The 15003-nt window shown below is 62.5% G+C and overlaps 1 protein-coding gene across 1 annotated transcript; it reads left to right on the plus strand.

Annotated features, from left to right (window-relative positions):
• Positions 1-7924: 7924 nt before the first annotated feature.
• Positions 7925-14124, plus strand: CBX4 (chromobox 4). Its single transcript, XM_036269684.1, has 5 exons — positions 7925-8178; positions 8317-8360; positions 9501-9566; positions 11612-11678; positions 11921-14124. The coding sequence occupies exons 1-5, from the start codon at positions 8110-8112 to the stop codon at positions 13325-13327; spliced, it is 1653 nt and encodes a 550-aa protein (XP_036125577.1). The 5' UTR covers positions 7925-8109; the 3' UTR covers positions 13328-14124.
• Positions 14125-15003: the final 879 nt, after the last annotated feature.

Raw genomic sequence — 15003 nt, forward strand, 5'->3', positions numbered from 1 at the left:
ATTATCATCATTACTGTCAGATCGCAGGCGATCAGCTGGCTGACACAGGCCAGATGGACATCCGGGGAGTCGGAGGGGCCAGAGCCGGTTCTGCGGCTGCACGGCCGGCAGAGGAAGAAACGCGGGCCTGTGGTTTCGGTTCCTGGTGCTCCCGGCTGCACCGCCTGCTTTCTGCTTCAGTGCTTCTCACAGAAACCTGCCTCTGACACCAGGAGGGGCCGCGGTACCCGCAGGCACCAGGGCGCACAGCCAGGGGAGTGTCCTGGGCCCTCAGGGCCACCGGTCCCCGGGCAGCAGCTGAGTCCCCGGACCCACGCACAGGAAGAACTAGCTGGTGGTCCCGTCTCCAGGCTCCTCAGAGGTGTCCTTCTGGACACTTCTCCCAGATACACGACCTAACTTTCCTGGGCCCTGGACACGTTTGCCTCTGTGGGTCCTTTCCTTCGTGAACAGAAGTGTAAACAATTAGTTTATAATTGTATGGGTATAGAGATGAACACAATGCCCTGGCTGGTTTGGCTCAGCGGTTAGAGCGTCAGCCTGCGGTCCACAGAGACCCGGGTTCGGTTCCCGCTAAGGGCATGTACCTCAGTTGCAGTTTGTCCCCGGCCCTGGTTGGGTCGTGTGGGTGGCGGCCACTCGATGTGTCCCTTTCACATCGATGTTTCTCTCTCTTCCTCTCTCTCCTTCCCGCTCTATCTGAGTGAAAAATGGAAAAATGTCCTCGGGTGAGAATTAAAAAAAAAAAAAAAAAAAAGAGATGAACACAATCTTATATATTGAAACATTTCCTCCAACCTAAAGGTGTTTTTTTTTTTTCTGATTTTACAAGAAGTTGGATATGTATAGATAATGGAATATTATTCAGTCTTTAAAAAGAAGGAAATTTGGGGGTGGGATCAGTGGGGGGGGGAGAAACGTCTGTAACAAAAATAAATTAATTAATTATAAAAAAATTTAAAAATTAAAAAGAAGAAGAAGAAGGAAATTCTGACATGCCACAGCAGAGGTGAACCCTGAAGACATCACAAGTGAAATCGGCCCGACACAGAAGGACAAACACTGTGTGATTCCACTTATACAAGGAACTTCGAATAGTCAGATTCATAGACAGGAAGTGGAATGCTGGGTGCCAGGGCTGGGGGAGGGGAGGGGAGGTAGTGGTTAATGGGGACAGAGTGTCCACTTGGGAGATGAAGTTCTGGAGATGGATGCGGTGCAGGCTGCACAGTCATGCAAATGCGCTTAATGCCACTGAACTGTTCACATCAACGGTAAATTTTATGTTATGTGTATTTTGCCAATAAAAAAAAGTTTAGAAAAATTGGAACATTTTCATGGGCCTCTAAAAGTCTTGTGGGCCCTGGCACGGAGCCCGGCTCTGGGCCTGCTGCGGAGTGGCCAAGCCTGTACACATGCGGGTGACGGGCAGGCCTCCGTGTGCCCACGCTCGCCCCGAATCAACTACTCATGGCCACACTGACCACACTCCTTCTCCAGCCAGTGTCTGTAGGAGCCCAGAAAAAAATGGAATGATGACCTGTATCTGGGACTTCAGTGATTATAAATAATCTCAGGACTTATTGCAGCCTGGCTCCTCCTCGCCTCAAGGCCTTTGTCTCATTCCAGGTAAAAACATGAGGTCTCTTTCCCCCACCTGGGGTATCTTTGGGGGTTTTAGCCTCCTTCCCAGGCAGCAACCCAGGGGAGTGTCCTTTACAAAGACATGTCAGGGCACTTGAAGAAGGGGCCTATGTCAGGAAGCCAACTCTTCTCAGCGAACCTCAGTTTGGGGAAGAGAGTTCCGTGTGGGGCTGCTACTCTAGGCTCCCTTGGCACCGATTCCTACATGAACCCTGCTGGGCTCTGGGAAAGTCTGCAAATACCAGTTTGTTTCATATTGGCCCTGTTCAAACAGAACAAGGGGCTTTGTGAGGCTCTTGACCTGAGATTTCCTTTAAAAACCTCACATTAAAAGATGCAAGCATGAGTCTCGCCGGGAGTGGAAGGGCAGTGAGCCAGGGACCGGTGTGGGACACAATGGTCCCCACCATTGAGACAATTCAGTTCTGCGTGCGCAGGGGCTCCTAAGGTTCAAAGTCACTCTAGGGCCGGTTGTTTCTGGCTGGAAGAGCAGCAGCCAGAGTGAGGGGGAGGGGAAGGAGGAGGGTGTGCCAGAGGCGGGGCTCCTCTGCCCACCCCCAAAGCAGCCAGACCCGCACTTTGCCCCGCGTACAGACCTCCCCACTTCAGGAGGGGCACCGAGGGGTGGCCCGCCCTGGCAGGCCCCTACCGCCGCCAGCCCGAGGGGAGCCCTCCCCCTAGGGGAGGGCGTAGCGAGTGCAGCTTCTTCGGCGGCCCAGCCCAGGCCCCGCCTGGGCGCCTAGAGCAAGCAGGTGAAGCCAAGGCCAGGACCCCGGGAGCCCAAGGGGATTCCTCGGGGGTCCTCAGGGACCTCCCAGGAAACGACCCTCCGGAAGAGGGTGGGGAGGGGGACTTCTTAGGCAAACCTGGGGGATCTTTTCGGAGGTGGGGACACCCACATATTTCTATCAGGATTCAGAAGGGCGGAGCGAGGGGGATGGACTGGGTGACCACGTCCGACGACCTCGTCATCGGGGTGGGGGTGGGGTTCGATGAGGACGGGGGCCTGAACTCGGGAGACGACGTTGCTCTGCCGCCACACTCAGTTCCGGAAGTGGCCAAAGTCGTCCAGATACAGACAATATGGAATTTGGGGGATGTCTGAGGCGTTACCACCCCCGGCCCCCGCAGGGCTGGCCAAGCTGTGCTCTAGCTGGGCCCTCCCGGCCGCCATCCTAGCCACCCGAGCCCTGAGCAACCCCTTCCTTCGCCCCTCGGTTCTGCAGGGACACCCCCCCCCCCCAGGTGTCCTGCGGGGCTCGCCGCGCTCCCGCCCCAGGGGATCGATCGGCTGGCTGGCGACGCTCGGCCGCAGCTCGCGGGCCTCCGCCCCCTCCCCCGCTCCGGCTACGCAGGACGCGGCCTCCAAGCAGCGTCCTCGCGGTTCCGGGCCGCGGCCAGACTCGGCTCCGGGCCAGCTAGAGAGGCGGAGACGCACCGGGCCTTCCGATCGCGCCTGCCCCGCCACTCCGGGTCTGGTGGGGGGAAGGAGAGCGAGCCCAGCTTCCCCGGCCGCGGCACTCCACACCCAACCCCACCCCCCGCTCCACCCCTTGGCCAAATACCCCTCGGGCGCGCGCGTAACCCTTGCTGCGCCGCGTGACCGGGAGGGTGGTACGCCTTGGGCTGGGGGGAGGGTCGGGGTGGCAGTAGCGCTTCGGCTGACGACCACTTCGGGCTCCGCCGGGCGATTTTTATTTCATTCTCGGGTTTGCTGCAGCAGCTCTTGGTTGGAAAAAGGAAAGAAAGAAATCTGCCCTGTGTGTGGGCTCCGCTGGGTTCGGGGGAGCAACAGGGGCACCCGAGAGCAAAACGCAGGGCGGGCATGGAGGAGCGAACCTGGCGGGCAGAGGACGCCCGCAGGGAGACCTTGGGCAAACGAACCCCAAATGAAAAACACACAGCACACAGAGGCCGTTGTGAGCGCGCGGCGGCGGCGGCGGGCGGTGGCAGCGGCTCCAAAGATCATATTTGAAATATGGATCTTGGGGGCGCATATCTCCAGGCCAGCGGGAGCCCCGCGAGGAAGCATGGGGTGGGGGCTGGTGGCCTTTTCCAGGCGGGCCTGGGGAGGCTTCCCTGACTTTGGGAGGGGGTGGGCCAGCCCACGTCGTAGAAAACGACACGTCCCGCTTCGTCGCCTGCGACCCCCGCATGCCGCAATGCGGAGGCGCGGCCCTGTGGGCGGCGGTGTGGCCCCAAGAATTGCCCAAGATCTGCCAAAGGGCCAAGGCCTCATGGCGCGCCAGGCCCGTTGCCTCACCCCAGCACCCTGCCCGGCCCTCCCACCTGGGGCCCCAGATCCAGCCCCGAGGACCCGCCTCGGAGGGACGCGGAGGCGTCAGGGGCTTCTCCACCCACATGAAAGCCGACCCTTCGCGGGCGGCGTGACAAAGAGCAGAAACACGGGGACGCAGAGGGCGGAGGGGCGCCCTTAGGAACAAAGCCATCTCTCCGAGAGGGCGCAGTGGGCGGAGTTTGGGGCTCCCACACACCTCCCGGCTCTTCTTCCCCTCCCCCCATACAAGGACAGTCCTACTACGTCAGCTCCCCCAAAACCAACGCTAAAAATGCAACATTGCAAACGCCAGTGCTAAAGCCAAAGGCAAGTCCCTCTACGGAGAACAAAGCAAAGAAATGGCTCTTGTCAAAGCCTGGGCAGATTTTGTAGTCGTTGCTAGTAAATTCTCCCTTGGCTAGTTGAACTCCACCTCGGGGGCCTAGAAAGCCACACCAGCGCCAGAGTTTTCCGGTCCGGGACCGGCCGGGGAAGTCTCAGGCGGCTTCTGGGCAGAGCCCAGACCTGGGCTCCGTGGGCGGGTGGCGGCATCTCCTTGCAGAGAGCGTCCATTCAGGGAAAAGGAGTCTTTAAGAAGTTTATTTCCTGGGGTTGGCGTGGGTCAGACCCCTTTGGACCTGGACTCTCAGTGACCACCCTTCAGCCCACAGTCATTTAAAAGTTCTGGGTTCTCCGGGGTCCCCTCTTTAGTCCCTGCAACTCAGCGAGATGGCATCGCTCCTCTCCTGGGGCCCCTGAGGGCCCCAGTCTGGGGTGGTGCCCGAAAACCTTCTTTCCCTCAGCGGAGCCTAGGGGCACGATCTGAGCCTGGCTGGGAGGGGCAGCGTCCGGTGCGAGGGCTCACGACCCTTCTCTGGGGTTCCCCGTAGGGCTTGGGATATCCCGGGTCAGAGGCAGGGGCCCCAGCTGAAGGCTCTGGGAATCCCGACTTTGGGCTCCACTCGCCTGCGGCTCCTCCGAGGGGCCGAGACAGAGGTGAGATGATAGGGAAGGTCCCACGGGAGGTTTCCCAGGAGGGGCCGCCCGGGCCCATCAGGGGAGCTTCCAGGGGCTCACCCCCACCCCTTCTGTCTCTGCTTCCTCCCTGCAGTCCACCCGCGCTCCCGCGGACCAGAGCTCCACCCCACACCCGCTGGCAGGTGACTGGTGGGCTAGAGCCGGCCTCCCGGGCGAGGCTAGGGTTCTGGCCTCTCTTCAAGCTCGTCCACCCTCAAAGAGGACAAAACAAACACTTGCGGGAGGGAATCGGGAAGCCAGCTGCCGCTTTCCGTGGGTGCTTGTGTATTTCGGGCATTTTCCCAGTGGTGGTCAAATGGCCAGGAGTGGGGGTGGCACAGGTCTCCCGTGGCTTCTGAGGAACTTTGGGGCGTTGCCTCCCACAGCCTTGGGGATCCTGGCGACTTCTCGCTCCGCTGCACAGGCAGCCCCAGAAAAGATCCACTGTCCTGGCCGGCGGGAGCCACCTTCCTCCCGAGCTCGGCAACAGGCCCAGCCCGGCTCCTGCGCAAACTCGCCGTCGGGGCACCGGGTGCCATAGCGTGGCCCCCGAAGTCTGGATCGCGAGCCCCGGCGGGGCGCGGGCTCAGCGAGCACAGCCTCGACCTGCGGAGTCCGACGCCCCTGGCGGCGCGGAGGCTGCAGCGGTCGCTTGCCCTCCCCTGGCGCCCCCTGACCAGGACGCCCCGGAAACAACCACTGGAAACAGATTTTCCAGGGGATTTTCTAACGAGGGGCCGGGCAGAGTGTCGGGAATATCAGCCCCTCCCCGGATGACAGGACTGTGCAGGACAAGGTCGCTGCAGTCCTCCCCACAGACCGACAGCGCTGATGGCCGGGCGGGGGGTGGGGGGTGGGGGTGGAGCTGGCTCAGCGGGGAAGGGTGACTGTCGGGTTGACAGCACTTCCCGATCCAGCCTCGGGGACCCTTCCCCTTCCGCGGTGGAGATGTCCCACACAAGAGCTTCGTCCCAGGTAAGAGTGGAAGGCAAAAGCCCAAAACACAACAGGAAGAGAAAAACATCTTCCCTGTGTCCCTCTCCCAAAGAGTTCACTTCTCCACCTTCTAAAAACACCGGGAGCCACCCACCCCTGTCCCAAGGACTATGGGCAGGCGTCGTCCCCACCTGGCCGGACAAACCCACCCCCACCTTGGGAATCTTGTGTTTGCGCCTGGAGCTTGTCAGAGAGCAGTCGCTGCAGACCAGTCCCTCCCTGTCTGATGCCTCCCGAAGATGACCCCACGCCCAGGACCCCTCCTGCAGGGGAGACACACTAGTCGCCTTGGGCAGCGGCCGCCGCCGCCGGCGCCGCCGCCGCCGCCGCGGGAGCTGCGAGGTGGCGGTGAAATGGTGGAGAGTCAACATGTGCGTTCTTAAACACCAGGCCGCCTCCAGGCTTCTGCGGCTTCCTGGGAGGACACTGAGCCCCGCACACGCTTCTGGGGGTTCGCTTCCGCACCTCACCCTTTCCCGTCTCGTTAGTCCGGGAGCAGTCCCCACCCAGCATTCCAGGCCGTGTGTTAGGGCGGGAACAGAGACCCGGATGGCTCTTTGCCCGCCTCCCTCTCTGTTCCACTCTCGCTGGGCTTCAGCTCTTCTTTCTCATGGACGCTCAGCCAAGGGGTTGCGCAAGCTTCCTGCTCCAGGTCCTTCAAGGGCCCACAGCCGGGGGCCCGAGCACACCCCAGGCCAGGCGCGCCCCTGCTCCTCCCATTCGGGCCGCCCTGCCCTATCCCCAGGTCCCCTCACTGCCCACCCCGACCCCTCCGAGCTCGCGGCCCCGTGGGTGGCGCCCTCGGGAGGCCTCGTGGGGTGCAGCAGCTCCCCCAGCCGGAGGCTGGAGCCGCACGCCGGAACGCGCTGTCTCGCCGGCTGAGGTGCTAAACTTCACACTTCGCGGCTTCTCCAGCTTCGCCGGGAGTCCTCGGCTCGGCGGCCCGTCCCGGAGCAGGGGATGCGAATTCGTGACGAATGCTTGGCTCCTGGTCCACTCTACTCTCCCCCCTTTCGGGCGGCCCCATCTGCCCCCATTCGGCCTCATTCTCTTCTCAGCGTTCTCGCTCCCTCTTTTGATGCCTTTACTGGGGACCCCACGAAGTGCCCCAAGTGGACCTGGACATCAGGGCGCCCCCTCTCTGCCCTCCCCGCCTCTGGCCCTGCGGGGGGGGGGGGCGTAATGCTGTTGGAAAGTAGCCCCCCTGTCCCTACGCCAAGGAAAGGACCTAAAGGAAACTGGAAGCCGATCAGAGTCGGGTGCAATCGGACTCAGAACCCCCTTCTAGCGCCAGGACCCCAGGGTGGTTGCCTCTTTGTCTCCCTCCTCGGCTGTTCTCCACGCTCTCCCCAGCTAGCCTTTGCACCGGTCCTGTCCTCTCTGGGCCCTTTCTCTTCCCTTCTTCGCCTTCATAAATGCCCAATGCTTCGCGGGGCGGGGCAACGGGACACGCAGGATCGGGGGCGCCAGCTGCCCCGGCCCCGATTTCGCCCCCTGCCGGCGGCTCCCTGTGTGTTTGCACATGACGCAACTCGATGCAACTGGAAACGGCAAGGGACGCTTTGGTGGTCCCCAGCAGGGGTCCCGGGCGGTGGACGCTGAGAACAAGAGGTGAGGGACTGGCTGCAGGGCCAGGCGGAAGGTGAGGGGTCGCTGCGTGGACCGTCCGGGCCCTGTCAAGCTCTCCGCCCCACTCGGCCCTCGGCCGACACACCTCTCCTGCCCGGTCTCGCTCCCTCCCTCCAGCCTCCTTCGCCCGGGCTCGAGGAGCCCTCCCTCCGCACCTCCCCGGCGCCCTCCTCCTCCTGGCTCCCTCCGGCGTCCTTCCTCCTCCCCCTCGGCGCCCAGGACCGGGGCCTCCGGTAGGCCGGGCTGCGCCAATCCCGGCCGCGGCCCGCCCCCTGACGCCGAGCTGGGCCCGGCGAGGCCCCGCCCGCTGACGTCCGGATTTGCATGAGTTCTGTGCAGCCGCGGCCCCGGCTCAGTTGTCTGAGCGAGCGCGAGCCGGGAGCCGGGCGGGCGCGGGCAGCGGCAGGAGCCGGGCAGTGCGGGGCAAGCGGCGGCGGCGCGGACAGCGGGGGCGCCTCGGCCGGGGCGGAGCGGGGCGCCGGCGGGAGCCAGCAGGGTCTGCAGCCGCGCCGGCTGCCCGCGCCCCGGCGCGCTCCGGCTCGGCCATGGAGCTGCCAGCCGTTGGCGAGCACGTCTTCGCGGTGGAGAGCATCGAGAAGAAGCGGATCCGCAAGGTAGGGCGGCGCGGGGGTGGCGGCGAGGCAGCGGCGGCCGGAGCAGCCCGCGAGGAGGCAGGGAGGGGGTGGGGAGGCTGCGGGCCAGAGCCGGGGATCCCGCGGAAGCTGATGGAGTGCTGTCTCTTCCCCCCGCAGGGCAGAGTGGAGTATCTGGTGAAATGGAGAGGCTGGTCCCCCAAGTAAGTAGCGGCGGAGGGGCGGGGGAGCCGGGTGCCGCGGCGCGGGGCTCCGGGGCTCGGGACCCGCCGGGCTGGTGGGGTGGTGGGGGGAGCGGACGGGAGGCGGGGTGGAGGTGGGTGGAGGGAGGAGGGGGTGGGGAAGTCGGTGGCAGGCACTAGGGAAGCCGAGCCGCCGAGCCCGAGCCCGGCGCCCTGTGTTGTGCTCCGCTCTCCGGGAAATGCCATCACTAATTTATGCGCTAAAAGGAGCCGGAGGAGCCGGAGAGACGCGGGGCCGAGCCGGGGAGGCCGGCAGAGGGAGGGAGGGCGCAGGCACTGGCTGCTGTGCAGCAGAAAATGGCTCCTTTTCCCTTTCCCTCCACCGAACGGCTCCATATTGCAAAACCCAAAAAAAAAAAAAAATTAAAAAGCGACGAAAATGCAATTGTGTGCCTCTTCCCTCCTAGCGGTGCAGGGAGAGGGAGAAAAAAGGCAGAAAATGTGGGGCGCTGCCACTGCAGCGCTGTTGGTGGGGAATTTCTTTTTTTAATTTAAAATGCGAAGGCACCGGATGGAGACAGACGCGCAGGCACGCACACACACACTCACACACACAGGCATATTTTTGTGTTGCTGAGTATTTGGGGGTGCTTGCCCGTGACAGCGGGCTCCTGGGCAGCGAGGGAGTGTGGGGGGGCCGCCGGGCTGCGGGTTATAGGATTAGGGGTCAAATGGAGAACGCCTGAAGTCCTAGCGGAGACTCGGGGCTGGGGAGACAGGAGGGGATTGCGACTTTGCATTTTGGCTGCTTTGCACGCAGGGTTCCTGGTGAGCAAAGTGGCTTTGGAACATGTCGCAGTAACATGCTTAAAATTCTTGACAACTGCAAAATAAACTGCTAGTTTCATTTTCCTTACCCCTCCCCTTCCTGCTCGTGTGTGTTTATTTTGACTTGGGGGGGGAAGGTATCAGGGGCCGTGTCAGGCCTGCAGAAATCCACCCTCCAGCCCCCACATCCACAGTTCAGTAGCTTTCGGTTCATGGAGACCAGAATAGGGCCTCTGTCATTCCCCACCTGAAGGCCGCAGCGCTCGCTCGTTTTTTGTGGTATTTTTTTTTTTTTTTTTTTACGCCATGTCCCCCTCCCTTTTCCCTTGCAAGATATAACACGTGGGAACCCGAGGAGAACATCCTGGACCCTCGGCTGCTGATCGCCTTCCAGAACAGGTGAGCCTCCCCCAGCAGCCGCCTGCAGTGGGACCTTGTATGGGGACGGGAGAGTGGGCCACGCAGCAATAAGGGGGAGAGGGCGGGGAGGAGCCGGCGGGAGCCACCTCCCCCGACGGGCCTGCACGACACGGCAGCGGCCTCGGCTTCTCTAACCAACGTCCTTGGCGGTTACTGCAGCCTGGGGGTGGGGGCGGGGCAGGGCCAGAGAAGACGAGGCTTGTGTTTTGGGGGAACTTCGGGAAGGGTGAGTGCGGGTGGCCCTACAGCTGCCCGGAGAACTCGGAGCTGCGCCCAGTCCCCCGAGGGCCCCCCTCCCGTCCCAACCTTGGAGCCCCACCCCCCGAGCCTAGGTGTTGCTTTCCTGCAGCCACGGGCTGCTTGGCCCTAGCACGTCGTGGGGCAACTCCAAGGGAGCTGGCACTGTGAAACCACTGGACGTCATGGAACTGAACTTAACCTGTTGGGGGCTGGAGAAAAGTTGACAAGACCTTAAGCCCCCACCATCAACCCCAGGGAGCTTGGGATGGGGGGGTCAGGTTCTGGCTGGAAGAGGGTGATCTTCATATCTGGCTCTGGGCTACTTGGTGGGTGAATTTGGCCCAGAATGTGTGCGACGGACACTGCCTGGTGGTGGAGGGGTGGTATCCGACGAGGTGCCCACCCTTGTGCACACAGATGCTTGTCACGCTGCAGCTGCTGCAGCTGGATTCACCGCTGGTGGCTGTGGTTCTCTGTTTCGGGAGGACCGAGGGGGAAGGGCTGGCCAGGAGGGGAGGAGCGGCAGGGGCCGCGGAACTCTGCCACTCTGCTGCTTCCCCCCCCCTTTATTTTGCATTATTTCCTGTGGTGGGTTTGGCGCTAAAACTAAACCGTAGACCCTCCAGTGAACAACCAGCGGGGACCTTGCTCTCCCGCGACGCGGGGGGGGGGGGGGGGGTCGCCTAGAAGGGATCCTAGCCCGGCTCCACCAGGGAGTTCACCACCCTGTAACCATGTCAGTGGCTGATGCCATGTTGCGTAATGGGTCCCCAGAGAATTAAAATGCAGGCTGTTGCAATGTCATGCAACTTCGGAGTCGCCCGGGCTTGGTGGAGCTCCCCTGGGTTAGCCCACCGCAGGGGGTGCCTAGGGTCGCGGGAGAATGGGTTTCTGGCCAGGAAATGGGCTGCAACTTTGGCCAAGGCGCCCCCTTCTTCCACGGAACACTGGGCGGTGCTGGGACAATCCGCCCCCCAACCTCAGGTCACCCTAGGCCACATTGCAGGAGGAAGCCAGGCAACTCTTGACCCAGCCACCGCCCGTGGGCTTTATTAATTTGGAAGTCGAGGGGACCGGCTCGGCGAGGGGGCGGGGCCTGTGCTGTCTGGGTGCCCACCCCCCTCGCCCCGCCCCGCCCCGCCCCTGCCCTGGCTGCCTTCTAGCCGGTTCACCAGGTGACTGCGAACCTGGCCAGAACCTGGCCTCCTCGGCCGGCCCCCGCCCCCAGCCCCTAATTGGCTCATTTGCGGCTGTGTACACAAGGCTGCAGCCCCTCCCCGTTTAGTGCCCGGCCTTTCGGAAACCCAGTCCTCCCTTCTGCCTGCGGCACTCGTTATCTGAATCTTAATGAGGTCATTAGCATCCCCGGCCTCTGCAGGGACGGGTCCTTACACACCTCCGTTTAGGCTTGTTTGCATCCCCTGAACCCCTGTGCCCATTCCACTTTGCCCAGGACCACCGGCCTAAGGCTGTGGGCAGCAGTGCCGGTGACCCAGCCCTGAGTGCCGTCTCCCCTGCCCAGAGGCAGGGTCGTATGGGGCGCCAATTCAGGTGGGGACCTCAGAGGTGGCATTCTCGAGGACCCCTTGGGCAGGTGAGGGTCCCTGGAGTGTGAAGCAGGGCTCTGGGGCCGGCCCGAGGCCACCTTTTGCCTTGAGGTCTGCATCCCTCTGGGACTTGCGGGCACTGTGGCTGGAGGACAGGTGGATGTCACCACAGGCTGGAGCACAGCAGGAGGAAGGCACCCCGAGGCTAACGGCGCTGCCCTATGTTCCTCCCCTCAGGGAACGGCAAGAGCAGCTGATGGGGTATCGCAAGAGAGGCCCAAAGCCCAAACCGCTGGTGGTGCAGGTGAGAACACTTCCGACCTTAGGGGCCCCCCACGAGTTTTTCCCTTGAAGTTGCCTCCGGAGCGGCTTCCAGCCCTGGGGGGCGGGCTCTCCAGAACACTCCGATTTTTTTTCTTGCTACCTGACCTTTTACACGCCTCCCTGGTAACCAGCTGCCCACTGGGTGGGGGCTGGGATGCTCCTGATACTGGAGGCTGGTTCCCCCTCCTCTGACCCTGCCTCCACCCCTGCCCCTCTCCCCAGGTACCCACCTTTGCCCGGCGCTCCAATGTGCTGAGCGGACTCCAGGACTCCTCTGCAGACCACCGCACGAAGCTGGAGCTGGGCGCTCAGGGCAAGGGCCAGGGGCATCAGTACGAGCTCAACAGCAAGAAGCACCACCAGTACCAGCCACACGGCAAGGAGAGGGCGGGCAAGCCCCCGCCGCCGGGCAAGAGCGGCAAATACTACTACCAGCTCAACAGCAAGAAGCACCACCCCTATCAGCCCGACCCCAAGATGTACGACTTGCAGTACCAGGGCGGCCACAAGGAGGCGCCCAGCCCCACCTGCCCGGACCTGGGTGCCAAGAGCCACCCGCCCGACAAGTGGGCCCACGGCGCAGGGGCCAAGGGCTACCTGGGAGCCGTGAAGCCTCTGGCGGGTGCTGCCGGGGCTCCAGGCAAGGGGTCTGAGAAGGGTCCCCCCAACGGGATGACGCCGGCCCCCAAGGAGGCAGTGACGGGCAACGGGATTGGGGGCAAGATGAAGATCGTCAAGAACAAGAACAAGAACGGGCGCATCGTGATCGTGATGAGCAAGTACATGGAGAACGGCATGCAGGCGGTGAAGATCAAGTCCGGTGAGGCGGCGGAGGGCGAGACGCGCTCCCCCGGCCACAAGAAGCGGACCTCGGAGGAACGCCACCCTCCAGCGGATAGGACTTTCAAAAAGGCGGCGGGGACAGAGGAGAAGAAGGCGGAAGCTCCCTTTAAGAGGAGAGAGGAGGAGGTACCCGGCCCCGGGGACCCGCAGCCCCAGGACTCCGGGTCCCGCAAGCTCTCCCCGACCAAGGAGGCCTTTGGCGAGCAGCCCCTGCAGCTCACCACCAAGCCTGACCTGCTGGCCTGGGACCCTGCCCGGAGCACGCACCCACCCTCCCACCACCACCACCACCACCACCACCATCACCACCACCACCACGCGGTGGGCCTCAATCTTTCCCACGCGCGCAAGCGCTGCCTCTCGGAGACCCACGGGGAGCGGGAGCCCTGCAAGAAGCGACTGACGGCGCGGAGCATCAGCACACCCACCTGCCTTGGGGGCAGCCCAGCTGCCGAGCGCCCCGCAGACGTGCCCCCCGCCGCCCTCCAGCAGCCTGAGGTCATCCTGCTGGACTCGGACCTGGACGAGCCCATAGACTTGCGCTGCGTCAAGACACGCAGCGAGGCCGGGGAGCTGCCCAGTGCCCTTCAAGTGAAGCCCGAGGCCCCTGCCACCGGGGCAGTGGCCGCTGCGCCGGTGACAGCGGCGGAGAAGCCCCCGGCTGAGGCCCAGGACGAGCCCGAAGAGCCGCTGAGCGAGTTCAAGCCCTTCTTTGGGAATATAGTTATCACCGACGTCACGGCGAACTGCCTCACCGTCACTTTCAAGGAGTACGTGACCGTGTAGCCAGAGGGTGTCGGAAGGAGACGCTCCACCCCCAGCAGGAGTTTAGCGCCTGGGGCCTGGGGGCAGGTCTCTCCTCTAAGCCACTGCGGGGAGCTCCAGGCCGGCCCCCAGCTCCAGGACGCCCAAAGCTGCAGGAACCGCGTTCCTCTGAATCCGGCTCTGGGGTCCTGGCTGGGGCGCCCGCTGGCCTCCGCCTGAACTGGGCCTCCTGCTCCGAGCCTGCGGGTCTCCCCCCGCCTGTCCCCTTCCCTCGCTCCCTCGCGGACCTCCAGGACTGACAGGGCAGCCACGCACCGGGGCCTCAGAGTTATAGTATTATATTTTAACCGTGCTAACTTGTCAAGTGCAGACTTTACTCCCGTTTGTACGTGGTGTTATTGAAATGTATTGTTTGAGCTCAAAAGGCCCGACCACCCCCTTCGGGCTGATATATATATATTTATTTGTAGGTATTTATATATTGAAATATAAAAACCTAGATTTATGGAGTTTCCTCTAGATCATGTTATATTCTCTATCAGACAACTATCTTCTGTTGAACCCTCTTCCCGTTCATTCAGTATTTCGGTTGATTCCATCCCCCGCCTCCAGGAACTGCAACGCCAGTAACCTTGGTATATATTTTTTGATACAGTACACATGGATGTGTTGTTTCTATGTGCAAAAAAAGAAAAAAGAAAAAAAGTTTGTTAAAGGCTAAATGAGCTCTCTAGAAACTGCTGCTAGAAATGTCTAAACTATAAGCTTCCAATTATTACCTGCTTGAATGTAAATATTAAATGGAGATGTTGAAGGTGCATTTTCGCTCTTGGAGATCAGCACAGAGAAAACGTCGATGCCAGGGAGGCGCCTGGACCCCTCCTCACCCCACTTCCTCCTCGGGTGTCAGGGAGGAAACCAGCGAGCTGTGCCCTAAGCCCTCGCCAAGTGACTGGTTCTGAGGCCAGAGGCGTGTGCAATGAGGCTGGAGGAGGGACCTGGGTCCCCAAAGGAGAGGGGAATTCCTGAGGGGAGTGCCTGGCGCTGCTCCTGCCCCCAGGATCCAGGGCACTGCCAACCCTAGGATCTGCGTAGTGGGGGTGGGGTGCATGGGTGGGGTGAGTGCAGAGGCCTGGGTGGGGCCAGCCCCCACACGGAGTAGTACCAGCCAGGCACCTGCTGATCTTTGCCCCCCACCCTCTGGGGCACAGCATACCAGGTGCTGGCCCTGCTGGGGCAGGGGTGTTCCTCTTCAGTCATCCGTGCCCGGTTGGGCAGGTTCGGCTGGGAGGGGACCCTCCCACCCTCTCCAGTGTCCCTTGTTGGCATCGCTGGCCCTGCCCCACCGAGAAGCTTCTGAGGCTCTTCTGCCAGGCTCTCTCCCCGGAAACCACCAGGCCAGAGGCTCTGGCTGGAGGCACCGTGGGTTTGCCCGGCAGGGCAGGAGGGGGCTTCCTGCGAGATGGTTGGGGATGGGGAGGAGGAGGAGGCCCCCGGAGCCAGGCCTACCCACCCCCATTTTCTTGGGAGGGGCATGTGGGACCCCACCTCACCCATCCTGCTTTGGGTGGCAAGGCTGGGGTACTTGGAAGCCGGGGCAGGAAGGGGTTAAGAGCCTAGAAGGGGTTAGGGGAGTGGGCCGAACTCCGAGGTGCTTCCTCCGGCCTGGAAGCCACCCCCCGGAATGCAGGGGCGAA

The sequence above is a fragment of the Molossus molossus genome, unplaced genomic scaffold (genome assembly GCF_014108415.1).
Source record: "Molossus molossus isolate mMolMol1 unplaced genomic scaffold, mMolMol1.p scaffold_m16_p_19, whole genome shotgun sequence".
Lineage (NCBI taxonomy): Eukaryota > Metazoa > Chordata > Mammalia > Chiroptera > Molossidae > Molossus > Molossus molossus.

Coding starts and splice junctions, on each gene's coding strand:
- CBX4 (XM_036269684.1), top strand. CDS start 8,110: ATGGAGCTGCCAGCCGTTGGCGAGCACGTCTTCGCGGTGGAGAGCATC. Junction 8,361..9,500: donor TGGAGAGGCTGGTCCCCCAA/GTAAGTAGCGGC, acceptor TTCCCTTGCAAG/ATATAACACGTGGGAACCCG. Junction 11,679..11,920: donor CCAAACCGCTGGTGGTGCAG/GTGAGAACACTT, acceptor CCCTCTCCCCAG/GTACCCACCTTTGCCCGGCG.